The 18,317-nt window shown below is 43.7% G+C and overlaps 1 protein-coding gene across 1 annotated transcript in view; it reads right to left on the bottom strand.

Moving 5' to 3' along the window:
* LOC128701002 (transcription initiation factor IIA subunit 1) overlaps positions 1 to 18,317 on the bottom strand; it is a 75,392-nt gene continuing 57,075 nt past the window's right edge. Inside the window, exons 7-8 of the mRNA XM_070079967.1 lie at positions 14,408 to 14,497; positions 1 to 319 (exon numbers count right to left, since the gene is read on the bottom strand). Coding sequence (XP_069936068.1) covers positions 212 to 319; positions 14,408 to 14,497 — 198 coding nt within the window. The 3' untranslated portion in view covers positions 1 to 211. The remainder of the gene's footprint in view (positions 320 to 14,407; positions 14,498 to 18,317) is intronic.

Below are 18,317 nucleotides of genomic sequence, written 5' to 3'. Positions count from 1 at the left end.
TTATATATATTTATTTATTATTCATGTTAGACTGGTGGTCCTCCTCGAGGCAGTGATTCGGCCAGTCGTCCTCAAGGCAGTGGCTCAATCGGTCATCCTCGAGGCAGTGACTCGACCAGTCCTTGACTGGTTGTCCTCGAGGAAGTGACTTGACCAGTCCTCGACAGGTCGTCCTCGAGGCAGCGACTCGACCAGTCCCCGACCAGTCATCCTACCACTCGCCCTCACCTGTGGCTTTCTGAAAGACGTAGTCCTTACCCTTGAGGTTCATGATGCCGTCCTTGAGAGTGAACTTCCACTTGTTCCTCACTCGAGTAATCTGCAAAATGGCAGCCCAAAAATAGCATTGGTTAAATGGCAACGGGGAAATGTCAACAATAAAATGGCAATAGCAACATGACAAAAGTAAAATGACAATGGAAAAATGGCTTCAGGAGAGTCAAAAGTGACTTTGATGACCATGTCCTTGGACGTCCTGCATGACAACAACTACCGGTGACCCGGGTCTTGACTGCCTCGCAAACAATGCGGTAGGAGTACTGGCCCATACTAGGCAGGTCAAACACACTGGAAAAAATATATAAACCAGAGCCACTGTCAATAGCAACAATTCACCCTTGAAAAAGACATGGGGAGATACAGGGGGTTCCAACCACAAAGGAAGTAAAAAATCTGCATATAATTTTTGACCCTCCAGAAAACCTAACTAAAAACAACCAGCTGTTCACTGCCTCACTGATAAACATCTGATTAATACACAGGACTTGAGTCCTGGAAATGGGAAGTACAATGTTGCCTGCACTCTAAAGGAGGGGTTCGGGATATTGGCAGTTTGGAGGGATATGTTGTGTATCTTATACGTATATGCTTCTAAACTGTTGTGTTCTGAGCACCTCTGCAAAAACAGTGATTATGTGTGAGTGTGGTGAAAGTGTTGAATGATGATGAAAGTACAGTGGACCCCCGACTAACAATACAGTGGACCCCCGGTTAACGATTTTAATCCGTGCAAGAGGGCTCATCGTTATGCGAAATAATCGTTATGCGAATGAATTTTCCCCATAAGAAATAATGGAAATAAAATTAATCCGTGCAAGACGCCCAAAAGTATGAAAAAAATTTTTTTTTACCACATGAAATGTTAATTTTAATACACACAAACTGAAAAAGGCATGCACAATTACATGACACTTACTTTTATTGAAGATCTGGTGATGATTGATGGGATGGGAGGAGGGGAGAGCATTATCTTCTTACTGTTTAGAAGGGGAATCCCCTTCCATTAGGACTTGAGGTAGCAAGTCCTTTTCTGGGGTTACTTCCCTTCTTCTTTTAATGCCACTAGGACCAGCTTGAGAGTCACTGGACCTCTGTCGCACAACAAATCTGTCCATAGAGCTCTGTACCTCCCGTTCCTTCAAGACTTTCCTAAAATGGGCCATAACATTGTCATTGAAATAGTCACAAGCACGGCTTGCAACAGCTGTGTCAGGGTGATTTTCATCTATAAAGGTTTGCAGTTCAACCCACTCTGCACACATTTCCTTAATCTTTGAAGTAGGCACAATGGATTCCACAACTGGCATAGGCTTCTCAGGGTTAGCCCCAAACCCTTCAAAATCTTTCTTAATTTCCATACTAATTCTCACCCTTTTTACCACAGGGTTGGCACTAGAAGCTTTCTTGGGGCCCATGGTCACTTATTTTCCAGAAACAGCACCGAAAATACTGTAATAATACGAAATATTCCGAGTGTATGCTTGGATGTTACCGCGGAGGCTGGCTGGTAAACAATGGGACGGAGCGGCACATGTGAGGCTGGCTGAGGGCACATTGGACGCGTCTCGGACGAAAATCGGTATGCGGGTTTTTAATCGGTATGCGCGGCAAAAATTTTGCGATAAAAGTAATCGTTATGCGGAAAAATCGCTATGCGATGCCATCGTTATGCGGGGGTCCACTGTATTATTTCAATCCAGAAGTCTGTTTGGGTGCCGTTATAGACCGAATTTGTTCCTATATTGTGAATATTGTGAATGAGATTAATCCGTTTCAGACCCCCAAAAATACACTTACCAAAGCACTTACAAAAATACACTTACATAACTGGTTGAGTTGGGAGCTGATTGTTAGGCGGGGGTCCACTGTATTTTCTTTTTGGGAATTTTCTTTCTTTTTGGGTCACCCTGCCTAGGTGGGTCACCCTGCCTAGGTGGGTCACCCTGCCTAGGTGGGAGACGGCCGACTTGTTAAAAAAAAAAAAAAAGCATACAGGACGTTTCCACCGAGGCAGGGTGACCCACCGAGGCAGGGTGACCCACCGAGGCAGGGTGACCCAAAAAGAAAGAAAATTCCCAAAAAGAAAATACTTTCATCATTCACTCAACACTTTCACCACACTCACATATAATCACTGTTTTAGCAGAGGTGCTCAGATACAACAGTTTAGAAGCATGTACGTATAAAGATACACAACATATCCCTCCAAACTGCCAATATCCCAAAACTCCTCCTTTAAAGTGCAGGCATTGTACTTCCCATTTCCAGTACAGTAGACCCTCAACCAGCGATATTAATCCGTTCCTGAGAGCTCATTGTTAGTCAAGTTAATTTTCCCCATAAGAAATAATGGAAATCAAATTAATCTGTGCAAGATACCCAAAAGTATTGAAAAAAAATTTTTTTTTACCACATGAAATATTAATTTTAATACACACAAACTGAAGATTACATGCACAGTTACATGACACTTACCTTTATTGAAGATCTGGTGATGATTGATGGGATGGGAGGAGGAGAGAGCATTATCTTCTTACTGTTTAGAAGGGGAATCCCCTTCCATTAGCACTTGAGGTAGCAAGTCTTTTTCTGGGGTTACTTCCCTTGTTCTTTTAATGCCACTAGGACCAGCTTCAGAGTCACTGGACTTCTGTCGCACAACATATCTGTCCATAGAGGCCTGTAGCTCTCGTTCCTTTATGACTTTCCTAAAGTGTTTCACAACATTGTCAGTGTACAGGTTGCCAACACGGCTTGCAGTAGCTGTGTCAGGGTGATTATCATCCATAAAACTTTGCACTTTAAGCCACATTGCACACATTTCCTTAATCTTTGTAGTAGGCAACTTCCTCAGTTTCTCCATCCCCTCCTCCGAAGCAGTTTCCTCAGGTCTGGCCTCTTGCTGTTGAAGATGATCTAGCAGCTCATCAGTGGTTAGTTCTTCATTGTCCTCCTCCACCAACTCTTCCACATCCTCCCCACTAACCTCCAACCCCAAGGACTTCCCCAATGCCACAATGGATTCCTCAACTGGCATAGGATTCTCAGGGTTAGCCTCAAACCCTTCAAAATCCCTTTTGTCTACACATTCTGGCCACAGTTTCTTCCAAGCAGAGTTCAAGGTCTTCTTAGTCACTCCCTCCCAAGCCTTACCTATAAGGTTTACACAATTGAGGATATTAAAGTGCTCTCTCCAAAACTCTCTTAGAGTCAGTTGAGTTTCTGAGGTCACTACAAAGCACCTTTCAAACAGAGCTTTTGTGTACAGTTTTTTGAAGTTTGCAATAACCTGCTGGTCCATGGGCTGCAGGAGAGGAGTGGTATTAGGAGGCAAAAACTTCACCTTAATGAATTTCATGTCCCCATAAAGTCGCTCTGCCACGTCTGTAGGATGACCAGGGGCATTGTCGAACACCAGGAGGCACTTAAGTTCTAATTTCTTTTCAGTTAGGTAATCTTTCACATTGGGGGCAAATGTATGGTGTAACCAGTCATAGAAAAAGTCCCTAGTGACCCATGCCTTACTGTTTGCCCTCCACAGCACACACAAATTCTCCTTGAGGACACTGTTTTTCCTGAACGCTCTGGGAGTTTCAGAGTGATACACCAATAAAGGCTTCACTTTGCAATCACCACTAGCATTGGCACACATCAACAGAGTAAGCCTGTCTTTCATAGGCTTATGTCCTGGGAGTGCCTTTTCCTCCTGAGTAATGTAGGTCCTGCTTGGTATTTTCTTCCAAAACAGGCCTCTTTCGTCACAATTAAACACTTGTTCAGGTTTCAGTCCTTCACTGTCTATGTACTCCTTGAAGTCCTGCACATATTTTTCAGCTGCTTTGTGGTCCGAACTGGCAGCCTCACCATGCCTTATCACACTATGTATGCCACTACGCTTCTTAAATCTCTCAAACCAACCTTTGCTGGCCTTAAATTCACTCACATCACTAGTTGCTGGCATTTTTTTTAATTAAATCATCATGCAACTTCCTAGCCTTTTCACATATGATCGCTTGAGAGATGTTGTCTCCTGCTATCTGTTTCTCGTTTATCCACACCAATAAAAGTCTCTCAACATCTTCTATCACTTCCGATCTCAGTTTCGAAAACATAGTTGCACCTTTGGCAAGAACAGCTTCCTTGATTGCCGTTTTCTTGCCCACAATAGTAGCGATGGTTGATTGGGGTTTATCATACAACCTGACCAGCTCAGAGATACGCACTCCACTTTCATACTTAGCAATGATCTCTTCCTTCATCTCCATAGTAATTCTCACCCTTTTTGCTGTAGGGTTGGCACCAGAAGCTTTCTTGGGGCCCATGGTGACTTATTTTGTAGGTGCAATCACTAAAAGGCTGTGATAATATGAAATGTTCCAGTTGTATGTTTGGAAGCGACCGCGGTGGCTGGCTGGCTTGTAAACACTGGCACCAAAGGGACAAGTGAGGCGCGCTCAGGCCAAAGTGGACGTGTATGGTACGGAACGAAAAGCGCTGGTCGGGTTTTTAAGCGCTAGTCGAGGCAAAATTTTTGCGTTTAAATGAATCGCTAGTCAGATTTATCGTTAATCGATGCCATCGCTGGTTGAGGGTCCACTGTACTCAACTCAGGCTATATAAAAATAAACGGTTTCCCTGAATCTTTCACATTACCCTGCTGACACTCCAACAGCTCATCAGGACCAAATACCATTCGTCTCCATTCACTCCTATCTAACACACTCACGCACGCTTGCTGGAAGTTCAAGCCCCTCACCCACAAAACCTTTACCCCCTCCCTCCAACCTTTTCGAGGACGACCCCTACCACGTCTTCCTTCCCCTACAGATTTATACGCTCTCCATGTCATTCTACTTTGATCCATTCTCTCTAAATGACCAAACCACCTCAACAAACCCTCTTCAGCCCTCTGACTAATACTTTTATTAACTCCACACCTTCTCCTAATTTCCACACTCCGAATTTTCTGCATAATATTTACACCACACATTGCCCTTAGACAGGACATCTCCACTGCCTCCAACCGCCTCCTGCTGCTGCATTTACCACCCAAGCTTCACACCCATATAAGAGTGTTGGTACTACTATACTTTCATACATTTCCTTCTTTGCCTCCATAGATAACATTTTTTGTCTCCACATATACCTCAACGCACCACTCACCTTTTTTCCTTCATCAATTCTATGGTTAACCTCATCCTTCATAAATCCATCCACTGAAACGTAAACAGCCTGGTTGACCAGGCAAGCACCAGACGAGCCTGGCCCATGGCCGGGCTCAGAGTAGATAAACTCTTGAAACTCTTCAAAGGTATATCAAAGGTTCCATACTCCTTCTCTCCAATTTGATATCCAATTTCTCTTTATCTAAATCATTTGATACCCTCATCACCTTATTCTTTTCTACTATGTTCACTTTCAACTTTCTACCTTTACACACACTCCCAAACTCGTCCACTAACGCATTTTGTATCTGATTCCCCATAATTTAATCCCACCCCTCTCCCCAACACCCTAGCATTTACTTCTTTTACAACCCCATCTATAAATATATTAAACAACCATGGTGACATTACACATCCCTGTCTAAGACCTACTTTTACCGGGAAGTATTCTCCCTCTCTTCTACACACCCTAACCTGAGCCTCACTATCCTCATAAAAACTCTTTACAACAATTAGTAACTTACCACCTATTCCATATACTTGCAACATCTGCCACATTGCTTCCCTATCCACTTTATCATATGCCTTTTCTAAATCCATAAATGCAATAAAAACTTCCCTACCTTTATCTAAATACTGTTCACATAATACAGTGGAACCTCAAATATCGAACTTAATCCGTTCCAGGAGTTAGTTCTAAATTTGAAAAGTTTGAAAAGCGAAGCAATATTTCCCATAAGAAATAATGGAAATACAATTAATCCGTTCCAGAAACCCAAAAGTATTCACAAAAAAATACATTGTATGGAGATTAATTATAGTTTTACATACACACAACAAATTTTTCTTCTTCTTTCAACAAACCGCCCATATCCCACTGAGGCAGGGTGGCCCAAAAAGAAAAACAAAAGTTTCTCTTTTCAAATTTAGTAATTTATACAGAAGGGGTTACTAGCCCCTTTCTCCCGGCATTTTAGTCGCCTCTTACAACACGCATGGCTTACTTACGGAGGAAGAATTTTGTTCCACTTCCCCATGGAGATAAGAGGAAATAAACAAGAACTAGAAAGAAAATAGCAGAAAACCCAGAGGGGTGTGTATATATATGCTTGTACATGTATGTGTAGTGTGACCTAAGTGTAAGTAGAAGTAGCAAGACATACCTGAAATCTTGCATGTTTATGAGACAGAAAAAAAGACACCAGCAATCCTACCATCATGTAAAAGAATTACAGGTCTCCCTCAACATTCGCGAGGGTTAGGGGATCAAGAGCCTCGCGAATGTTGAAAAACCGTGAATGTTTGGTGCCCCAATATATTGTAGGGAAATATATTACAATATTGCTTCCTTAACTTGTTGAACCATGAATAATCATAAAATACATGAAAATGTTGTAAATTGTACTAAATATATACATGTTATGCTTTAATAATGTATGTTATTTAATAACATGTATGTTAATAACATGTATGTTAATAACATGTATGTTAATAACATGTATGTTAATAACATGTATGTTAATAACATGTATGTTAATAACATGTATGTTAATAACATGTATGTTAATAACATGTATGTTATTAAATACCACAGACCACCACTGCCTCCACCACAGACTCCACCAATGCCTCCACCACTGCCTCCACCACTGCCTCCACCACAGACTCCACCACTGCCTCCACCACTGCCTCCACCACTGCCTCCACCACTGCCTCCACCACTGCCTCCACCACTGCCTCCACCACTGCCTCCACCACTGCCTCCACCACTGCCTCCACCACTGCCTCCACCACTGCCTCCACCACTGCGAGTCCCTACTACCCTCCCTCCGACCCCCACAACTGGCAGCCAGCCCTCCCACCACTGTGTGGTGAGTGTTTTGTTTGTTCATTATTTGCTATTAAACTACAGTATAAATAATGTAAACCCATTCATGACTGCATATTGGAATGGCTATTAGGAAAGGTATTAGACGGTGACATCATGTGTTTACTCTTGAACACTGCAAAGAATTAAACATTTCTGCTACAGCTAATAATAACAATAGTAATAATAATAATAATAATAATAATAATAATAATAATAATAAATACGATATAATTGAAGAAGGAAATTGTACAAAAATACGAGGGAGTGGTTGACACATCGTCAGTGTGACTTTGTTTATGCTGGAGTGAACATTAGTCTCCGTGCTCTTCCAAACATTTCACAATAATTTAGCGGTTGAGGCAGTGATATAGGCAGTGGTATTTAATAACATATATGTTATAAATAATAATAGTACATGTTATTATTAATAACATGTATTATTATTAACATGTATTTAATAACATATACTGTATGTTATAAATAATAATAGTACATATTACAGTGGACCCCCGCATACCGCACGCATCGCATACCGTACAATCCGCATACCGCTCGCTTTTTTCGCAAAAATTTTGCCTCGCATACTGCCCAAAAACCCGCTCACCACTCTTCGTCCGAGACGCGTCCAATGTGCGGCCTGAGCCATGCTCACATATTCAGCCGGTGGCATTGTTTACCAGCCAGCCTCCGCGGTAACATCCAAGCATACAATCGGAACATTTCGTATTATTACAGTGTTTTTGGTGATTTTTTCTGGAAAGTAAGTGACCATGGGCCCCAAGAAAGCTTCTAGTGCCAACCCTACAGCAATAAGGGTGAGAATTACTATAGAGATGAAGAAAAAGACCATTGATAAGTATGAAAGTGGAGTGCGTGTCTCTGAGCTGGCCAGGTTGTATAATAAACCCCAATCAACCATCGCTACTATTGGTGGTACAGCTGCTGCTGCACTGTCAGCTGCTGCTGCACTGTCAGCTGCTGCTGTAGCTTCGTCTGCTGCTGCTGTAGCATCGTCTGCTGCTGCTGTAGCATCGTCTGCTGCTGCTGTAGCATCGTCTGTTGCTGCTGTAGCATCGTCTGCTGCTGCTGTAGCATCGTCTGTTGCTGCTGTAGCATCGTCTGTTGCTGCTGTACCACCGTCAGCTGCTGCTGCTGTAGCACCGTTGTTGGTGTGGTTTATTGAGAATACCAAGAAACAATTAACCCCAGAGGATTTGCCACCCAGGATAACCCAAAAAAGTCAGTGTCATCGAAGACTGTCTAACTTATTTCCATTGGGGTCCTTAATCTTGTCTCCCAGGATGCAACCCACACCAGTCGACTAACACCCAGGTGAACAGGGAAAAACACCTGGAACTAGTGCTCATATTGGTGAATTTAAAGCCAGCAAAGGTTGGTTTGAGAGATTTAAGAATCGTAGTGGCATACACAGTGTGATAAGGCATGTTCTGGAAGAAAATGCCAAACAGGACCTACAGTACTCAGGAGGAAGAGGCACTCCCAGGACACAGTGTCTCATCAGTCATTGCTGCATCTTCAATAAAGGTAAGTGTCATTTATTCTTCATTTAGTAGAGTAGTACACGCACAATATATATTGTGCATGTACTACTCTACTATTGTGCATGTATCCTTCTCTTTGTGTGTAGGAAAATGTATATTTCATGTGGTAAAATTTTTTTTTTCATACTTTTGGGTGTCTTGCACGGATTAATTTGATTTCCATTATTTCTTATGGGGAAAATTCATTCGCATACCGAACATTTCGCATAACAATCAGCCCTCTTGCACGGATTAAAGTCGCTATGCGGGGGTCCACTGTATCCTCGTATTTTTGTACAATTTCCTTCTTCAATTATATCATATTTATTATTATTATTATTATTACTATTGTTATTATTATTATTACTATTGTTATTATTAGCTGTAGCAGAAATGTTTAATTCTTTGCAGTGTTCAAGAGTAAACACATGATGTCACCGTCTAATACCTGTCCGAATAGCCATTCCAATATGCAGTCATGAATGGGTTTACATTATTTATACTGTAGTTTAATAGCAAATAATGAACAAACAAAACACTCACCACACTGAGTGGTGGAAGGGCTGGCTGCCAGTTGCGGGGGTCGGAGGGAGGGTAGTAGGGACTCGCAGGTGGCGGGAAACTTAAATATGATTTGGCGGCTGGGAATTTGGTGGCTGGGAATTTGGCGGTTGGGAATTCGTGAATGTGTGAAGCCCGTGAAAGTTGAAAACATGAATGTTGAGGGAGACCTGTACAGGCTTTCGTTTTACACTCACTTGGCAGGGCGGTAGTACCTCCCTGGGCGGTTGCTGTCTACCAACCTACTACCTATAACACACAACAAATATAGTGTTCAATTATGTATTAATAAATTTAAATAAACATGTAAAATAACATTTTTACTTACCTTTATTGAAGATTGGTGATGGCATCTGGAAGATAGGGAGGAGAGAGGGAGTTGGAGTTAGTGTTTGGAAGAAGAATCCCCCTCCACGAGGACTTCAGGCATCAAAGCCCTCTCTGGGGTTACTTCCTCTCTGTCTTTTAATGCCACTAGGACCAGCTTGAGAGTCACTGGACTCCTGTCTCACAAAATAACTGTCCACAGTCCTCTGTTTCTGGTGCCTCTTTAAGATTTCCCTAAAATGGGACATGGTTCTGTCACTGAACTTGTTGCAAAGATGGCTTGTTTCAGCTTGCTCAGGGTGGTACTTATCCACAAACATTTGGACATCATTCCACTTCTGTATAATTTCCTTCTTCAAATCTATGGTGTTTCTCACTTTCTTTATCACAGGGGTACCACTAGCAAGTTTCATTGCTCCCATTGTAGCTTATTTCACAGTCCCACAAGCACTAAACACAATGAAATAATCATAAAATGTTTGAATGAGAGCGCAGATTAGTGTTCACTCAAGCATCAACAAAACCAGACTGGCTCACGGCGCCTGCGTGGGGACACGGACAGAGTGGGCTGCCAGGCAGGTCTGGTACCCAGCGGTTCGAAAATAGGGGCGAGTTCAATAATAGGAACCAAGTTGGTTCGAAAAAAAGGGTTATATTTTCGAAGAGTTCAATAAGCGATACGTTCGAAATTTGAGGTTCCACTGTATGTTTCAATGTAAACACTTGATCTACACATCCCCTACCCACTCTAAAACCTCCTTGCTCATCCGCAATTCTACATTCTGTCTTACCTCTAATTCTTTCAATAATAACCCTATCGTACACTTTTCCTGGTATACTCAGTAAACTTATTCCTCTATAATTTTTACAATCTCTTGTCCCCCTTCCCTTTATATAAAGGGACTATACATGCTCTCCGCCAATCCCTAGGTACCTTCCCCTCTTTCATACATTTATTAAACAAAAGTACCAACCACTCCAACACTATATCCCCCCCTGCTTTTAACATTTCTGTCATGATCCCATCAGTTCCAGCTGCTTTACCCCCTTTCATTCTACGTAATGCCTCACGTACCTCCACCACACTTACATTCTGCTCTTCTTCACTCCTAAAAGATGGTATACCTCCCTGTGCAGTGCATGCAATTACCACCTCCCTTTCTTCGTCGACATTTAAAAGTTCCTCAAAATATTCTCGCCATCTACCTAATACCTCCATCTCCTCATCTACTAACTCCCCTACTCTGTTTTTAACTGACAAATCCATACTTTCCCTAGGCTTTCTTAACTTGTTTAACTCACTCCAAATTTTTTTCTTATTTTCATTAAAATTTCTTGACAGTGCCTCTCCCACTCTATCATCTGCTCTCCTTTTGCACTCTCTCACTACTCTCTTCACCTTTCTTTTACTCTCCATATACTCTACTTTTCTTATAACACTTCTGCTTTGTAAAAACCTCTCAAGCTACCTTTTTCTCTTTTATCACACCCTTTACTTCATCATTCCACCAATCACTCCTCTTTCCTCCTGCCCCCACCCTCCTATAACCACAAACTTCTGCCCCACATTCTAATACTGCATTTTTAAAACTATTCCAACCCTCTTCAACCCCCCAGTACTCATACTTACACTATCCCACCTTTCTGCCAATAGTTGCTTATATCTCACCCGAACTTCCTCCTCCCTTAGTTTATACACTTTTACCTCCCTCTTACTTGTCGTTGCCATTTACCTCTTGTCCCATCTACCTCTTACTCTAACTGTAGCTGCAACTAAATAATGATCCGATATATCAGTTGCCCCTCTATAAACATGTACATCCTGGAGCCTACCCATCAACCTTTTATCCACCAATACATAATCTAACAAACTGCTTTCATTATATGCTATATCATACATTGTATATTTATTTATCCTCTTTTTCATAAAATATGTATTACTTATTACCAAACCTCTTTCTACACATAGCTCAATTAAAGGCTCCCCATTTTCATTTACCCCTGGCACCCCAAATTTACCTACTACTCCCTCCACAACATTTTTACCCATGTTAGCATTGAAATCCCCAACCACAAGTACTCTCACACTTGGTTCAAAACTCCCCACACAATTACTCAACATTTCCCAAAATTTCTCGCTCTCCTCTACACTTCTGCCTTCCCCAGGTGCATAAACTTACTATAACCCACTTTTCACATCCAACCTTTATTTTACTCCACATAATCCTTGAATTAATACAATTATATTCCCTCTTTTCCTGCCATAGCTTATCCTTCAACATTATTGCTACTCCTTCTTTAGCTCTAACTCTATTTGAAACCCCTGACCTAATCCCATTTATTCCTCTCCATTGAAACTCTCCCACCCCCTTCAGCTTTGTTTCACTTAAAGCCAGGACATCCAGCTTCTTCTCATTCATAACATCCACAATCATCTCTTTCTAATCATTCGCACAACATCCACACACATTCAGACTTCCCACTTTGACAATTTTCTTCTTCTTATTCTTTTTAGTAATTATTACAAGAAAAGGGGTTACTAGCCCATTGTTCCCGGCATTTTAGTTGACTTTTACAACACACATGGCTTACGGAGGAAAGATTCTTATTCCACTTCCCCATGGATATAAAAGGAAAAGCAATAAGAACAAGAACTATTAAGATAAAATCAAAGAAAACTCAGATGAGAGTGTACATATAAACGCATCATGTATGTGTAGTGTGACCTAAGTGTAAGTAGAAGTAGCAAGACGTACCCGCAATCTTGCATGTTCATGAGACAGACAAAAGACACCAGCAATCCTACCATCATGTAAAACAATTACAGGATTTCATTTTACACTCACCTGGCAGGGTGGTAGTACCTCCCTGGGTGGTTGCTGTCTACCAGCCTACTACCACAGGATGGTAGTACCTCCCTGGGTGGTTGCTGTCTACCAGCCTACTACCACAGGATGGTAGTACCTCCCTGGGTGGTTGCTGTCTACCAACCTACTACCACAGGATGGTAGTACCTCCCTGGGTGGTTGCTGTCTACCAACCTACTACCACAGGATGGTAGTACCTCCCTGGGTGGTTGCTGTCTACCAACCTACTACCACAGGATGGTAGTACCTCCCTGGGTGGTTGCTGTCTACCAACCTACTACCACAGGATGGTAGTACCTCCCTGGGTGGTTGCTGTCTACCAACCTACTACCACAGGATGGTAGTACCTCCCTGGGTGGTTGCTGTCTACCAACCTACTACCTATGTATATATATAGTAGACAAGTTTGGGAGAGTGTAAAGGTAGAAAGTTGAAAGTGAACATAGAAAAGAGTAAGGTGATGAAGGTATCAAATGATTTAGATAAAGAAAAATTGGATATCAAATTGGAGAGGAGTATGAGAAGTGAATGATTTCAGATATTTGGGAGTTGACGTGTCAGCGGATGGATTTATGAAGGATGAGGTTAACCATAGGATTGATGAAGGAAAAAAGGTGAGTAGGGGATTGAGGTCTATGTGGAGACAAAAACAACGTTATCTAGGGAGGCAAAGAAGGGAATGTATGAAAGTATAGTGGTACCAACAGTCTTATATGGGTGTGAAGCTTGGCTGGTGAATGCAGCAGCGAGGAGGCGGTTGGAGGCAGTGGAGATGTCCTGTCTAAGGGCAATGTGTGGTGTAAATATTATGCAGAGAATTTGGAGTGTGGAAATTAGGAGAAGGTGTGGAGTTAATAAAAGTATTAGTCAGAGGGCTGAAGAGGGGCTGTTGAGGGGGTTTGGTCATTTAGAGAGAATGGATCAAAGTAGAATGACATGGAGAGCGTATAAATCTGTAGGGGAAGGAAGACGGGGTAGGGGTCATCCTTGAAAAGGTTGGAGGGAGGGGGTAAAGGAGGTTTTGTGGGCGAGGGGCTTGGACTTCCAGCAAGAGTGCGTGAGCATGCTAGATAGGAGTGAATGGAGACGAATTGTATTTGGGACCTGACGATCTGTTGGAGTGTGAGCAGGGTAATATTTAGTGAAGGGATTCAGGTTAACCAGTTATTTTTATATAGCCAGACTTGAGTACTGGAAATGGGAAGTACAATGCCTGCACTCTAAAGGAGGAGTTTTGGGATATTGACAGTTTGGAGGGATATGTTGTGTATCTTTATACGTACATGCTTCTAAACTGTTGTATCTGGGCGCCTCTGCAAAAACAGTGATTGTGTGTAAATGAGGTGAAAGTGTTGAATGATGATTAAAGTATTTTCTTTTTGGGAATTTTCTTTCTTTTTGGGTCACCCTCCCTCGGTGGGAGACGGCTAACTTGTTAAAAAAAAAAAAAAAATGTTTTGAAAGCGAGTCTATCTCTGAAACACTGTAGAGTGACCACTGCATTGATACATCTTTGTAAGATGTAGTGTCAATCAGTACCTGCATCAACAGTGACACTGTAGTGTCTGTACTTATGTACTAGTTTAAGCACTGTGCTAGTCTACACACTGTACTTATTGTATTAGTCTATGTACTGAACTGTGCTAGTCTATGTACTGTACTCCAGTACAGCACATGGTCTAGCACATCAGTGCTGCTTTAAACAGTGTACTTATTGTACTAGTGTATGTACTGTACTTATGTACTGTTTTATGCACTGTACTAGTGTATGTACTCATGTAATGTAGCGGTACTCACCTTGTCATACTGACACACAACGACATTGTCAGTATCGAAGATATCGGAAGTGTCGTCCTCTGTCACGTCATCATCACTGTTGAGGGGTTCCTGCAACACAATGCAACACTGTAGTCTTGCTGCAACACAATACTGCAGTGTTACAGCAACACTGTACACTTGACTTGTACTCAATGGAGTGCAGGAGACAGAGATGCATCATAATCTACACATGGAAAATCCTGGAGAGATATCCCAAATCTCCACACTGAAATCACTCCCTATGAAAGCAAAAGACTGAGGAGACAGTGCAACATACCCCCAATGAAAAGTAGGGGCACCATTATTACACTAAAATGCAGTAAGTGTCAGGGGTCCAAGGCTGTTCAACTGCCTCCCAACTAGGCATAAGGGGAATTACCAATAGACCCCTGGTTGTCTTCAAGACCCCTGGTTGTCTTCAAGACCCCTGGTTGTCTTCAAGACCCCTGGTTGTCTTCAAGACCCCTGGTTGTCTTCAAGACCCCTGGTTGTCTTCAAGACTCCTGGTTGTCTTCAAGACCCCTGATTGTCTTCAAGACCCCTGGTTGTCTTCAAGACTCCTGGTTGTCTTCAAGACCCCTGGTTGTCTTCAAGACCCCTGGTTGTCTTCAAGACTCCTGGTTGTCTTCAAGACCCCTGGTTGTCTTCAAGACTCCTGGTTGTCTTCAAGACCCCTGATTGTCTTCAAGACCCCTGGTTGTCTTCAAGACCCCTGGTTGTCTTCAAGACCCCCTGGTTGTCTTCAAGACCCCCTGGTTGTCTTCAAGACCCCTGGTTGTCTTCAAGACCCCTGGTTGTCTTCAAGACCCCTGGTTGTCTTCAAGACCCCCTGGTTGTCTTCAAGACCCCTGGTTGTCTTCAAGACCCCTGGTTGTCTTCAAGACCCCTGGTTGTCTTCAAGACCCCCTGGTTGTCTTCAAGACCCCTGGTTGTCTTCAAGACCCCTGGTTGTCTTCAAGACCCCTGGTTGTCTTCAAGACCCCTGGTTGTCTTCATGAGGGAGCTAAACAGACAAAGTCATTACCTGATCAGCCCTGGAGTTATGGTTCCTATGTTGGACTACGTGCATCCAGTAGGAACAGTATGGCTGATCAGGCCCTGATCCACCACCAGGCATGGTCATGGACCAGGCCATGGGGCATTGACCCCCAAAACCCCTTCCAGGTATACTCCAAGTAGGTAGATCTTACACAAGGATGTGTGATATTACTATGGTTGTTGAGTATATAGATGGGGTTGTAAGATAAGTGATGCTGGGTGTTGGCAAGAGGTGTGGAGTTAAAAGATAAAGAACTGAACATAAAGCAGCAGTTGTTACAGTTGCTTTTGGCTGATGACACTGTGCTTTTGGCAGATTCTGAAGAGAAGTTGCAGAGGTTGGTGGACAACTTTGGTAGGGTGTGTAAAAGGAACCTGAAAGTGAGGAGAGATAACAGTGAGGAGAGATAACAGTGAGAAGAGATAACAGTGAGGAGAGATAACAGTGAGGAGAGATAACAGTAAGGTGATGAGGATATCAAAGAAGTTAGGTAATGAAAGATTATATATCAGATTGGAGGGAGAGAGTATGGAGGAGGTGAATGTATTCAGATATTTGGGAGTGGACGTGTCAGTGGATGGTCTGGGAGTGGACGTGTCAGTGGATGGTCTGGGAGTGGACGTGTCAGTGGATGGTCTGGGAGTGGACGTGTCAGTGGATGGTCTGGGAGTGGACGTGTCAGTGGATGGTCTGGGAGTGGACGTGTCAGTGGATGGTCTGGGAGTGGACGTGTCAGTGGATGGTCTGGGAGTGGACGTGTCAGTGGATGGTCTGGGAGTGGACGTGTCAGTGGATGGTCTGGGAGTGGACGTGTCAGTGGATGGTCTGGGAGTGGACGTGTCAGTGGATGGTCTGGGAGTGGACGTGTCAGCGGATGGTCTGGGAGTGGACGTGTCAGCGGATGGTCTGGGAGTGGACGTGTCAGCGGATGGTCTGGGGGTGGACGTGTCAGCGGATGGTCTGGGAGTGGACGTGTCAGCGGATGGTCTGGGAGTGATGTCAGCGGATGGTCTGGGGGTGGACGTGTCAGCGGATGGTCTGGGAGTGGACGTGTCAGCGGATGGTCTGGGGGTGGACGTGTCAGCGGATGGTCTGGGAGTGGACGTGTCAGCGGATGGTCTGGGGGTGGACGTGTCAGCGGATGGTCTGGGAGTGGACGTGTCAGCGGATGAGAGTATAGCTATACCAACACTCTTACATGAGTGTGAAGCATGGGTGGTGAATGTTGCAGCGAGGAGAAGGCTGGAGGCAGTGGAGGAGGAGGCTGGAGGCAGTGGAGGAGGAGGAGGCTGGAGGCAGTGGAGGAGGAGGCTGGAGGCAGTGGAGGAGGAGGCTGGAGGCAGTGGAGGAGGAGGCTGGAGGCAGTGGAGGAGGAGGCTGGAGGCAGTGGAGGAGGAGGCTGGAGGCAGTGGAGGAGGAGGAGGCTGGAGGCAGTGGTGAAGGAGGCTGGAGGCAGTGGAGGAGGAAGCTGGAGGCAGTGGAGGAGGAGGCTGGAGGCAGTGGAGGAGGAGGCTGGAGGCAGTGGAGGAGGAGGCTGGAGGCAGTGGAGGAGGAGGCTGGAGGCAGTGGAGGAGGAGGCTGGAGGCAGTGGAGGAGGAGGCTGGAGGCAGTGGAGGAGGAGGCTGGAGGCAGTGGAGGAGGAGGCTGGAGGCAGTGGAGGAGGAGGCTGGAGGCAGTGGAGGAGGAGGCTGGAGGCAGTGGAGGAGGAGGCTGGAGGCAGTGGAGGAGGAGGCTGGAGGCAGTGGAGGAGGAGGCTGGAGGCAGTGGAGGAGGAGGCTGGAGGCAGTGGAGGAGGAGGCTGGAGGCAGTGGAGGAGGAGGCTGGAGGCAGTGGAGGAGGAGGCTGGAGGCAGTGGAGGAGGAGGCTGGAGGCAGTGGAGGAAGAGGCTGGAGGCAGTGTAGATGTGTCTGAGGACAATGTGTGGTGTGAATATAGAAAGAATCCCTAGCTAGGAGATGAGGTGGGGCTCACTTACTAAAAGTATTATCAAGGAGGAGGGGTTGTTGAGGTGGTTCAGACATTTAGAGAAGATAGAGCAGAACAGGATGACTTAGAGAGCATATAAATCTGTAGTGGAAGGAAGACAGGGTAGGGATCAGCCTAGGAAAAGTTGGAGGGACGGAGTAAAGGTGGTTTGGTGTTTAATGGACTTGGGCATCCAGTAAGCATGTGTTGGGAGTAAGTAGAGATGAATAGTTTCTGGAATTTGACAAGCTGTTGGAGTGCTCGCAGGGTAACACTGGTTGGCCAGACTTGAGTCCTGGAGGTGGGAAGTACAGCGCCTGCACTTTAAAGGAAAAGTTTGGGATATTTGCTGTTAACAGTGACATCCAAACTGTGGTATCTGAGAAAACATTGACAGTGTGAATGATGGTGACAGTGTTTCTTCATTATTGGGTCGCCGCCTTCCGTCACACACGGAAACTGCATGAAAATAATAATAAATAAAATAATGATAAATAAAATAATGATAAAAATATAATAACAAAAAATGTCAAGGAAGAGTATGAAGCAAAATATTATTAATAAAACCATCATAACGTGTCATTATGGTCGTTAGTAATAAAAACATCATAACGTGTCATTATGGTCGTAATAAAAACATCATAACGTGTCATTATGGTCGTTAGTAATAAAAACATCATAACGTGTCATTATGGTCGTTAGTAATAAAACCATCATAACGTGTCATTATGGTCGTTAGTAATAAAAACATCATAACGTGTCATTATGGTCGTAATAAAAACATCATAACGTGTCATTATGGTCGTTAGTAATAAAAACATCATAATGTGTCATTATGGTCGTTAGTAATAAAAACATCATGTGTCATTATGGTCGTTAGTAATA

This window comes from Cherax quadricarinatus, unplaced genomic scaffold, assembly GCF_038502225.1.
Source record: "Cherax quadricarinatus isolate ZL_2023a unplaced genomic scaffold, ASM3850222v1 Contig61, whole genome shotgun sequence".
In the NCBI taxonomy this organism is placed as follows: Eukaryota; Metazoa; Arthropoda; class Malacostraca; order Decapoda; family Parastacidae; genus Cherax; species Cherax quadricarinatus.
Note: the sequence above shows the minus strand (reverse complement) of the source record. Positions and strands in the feature narration are given on the sequence as shown.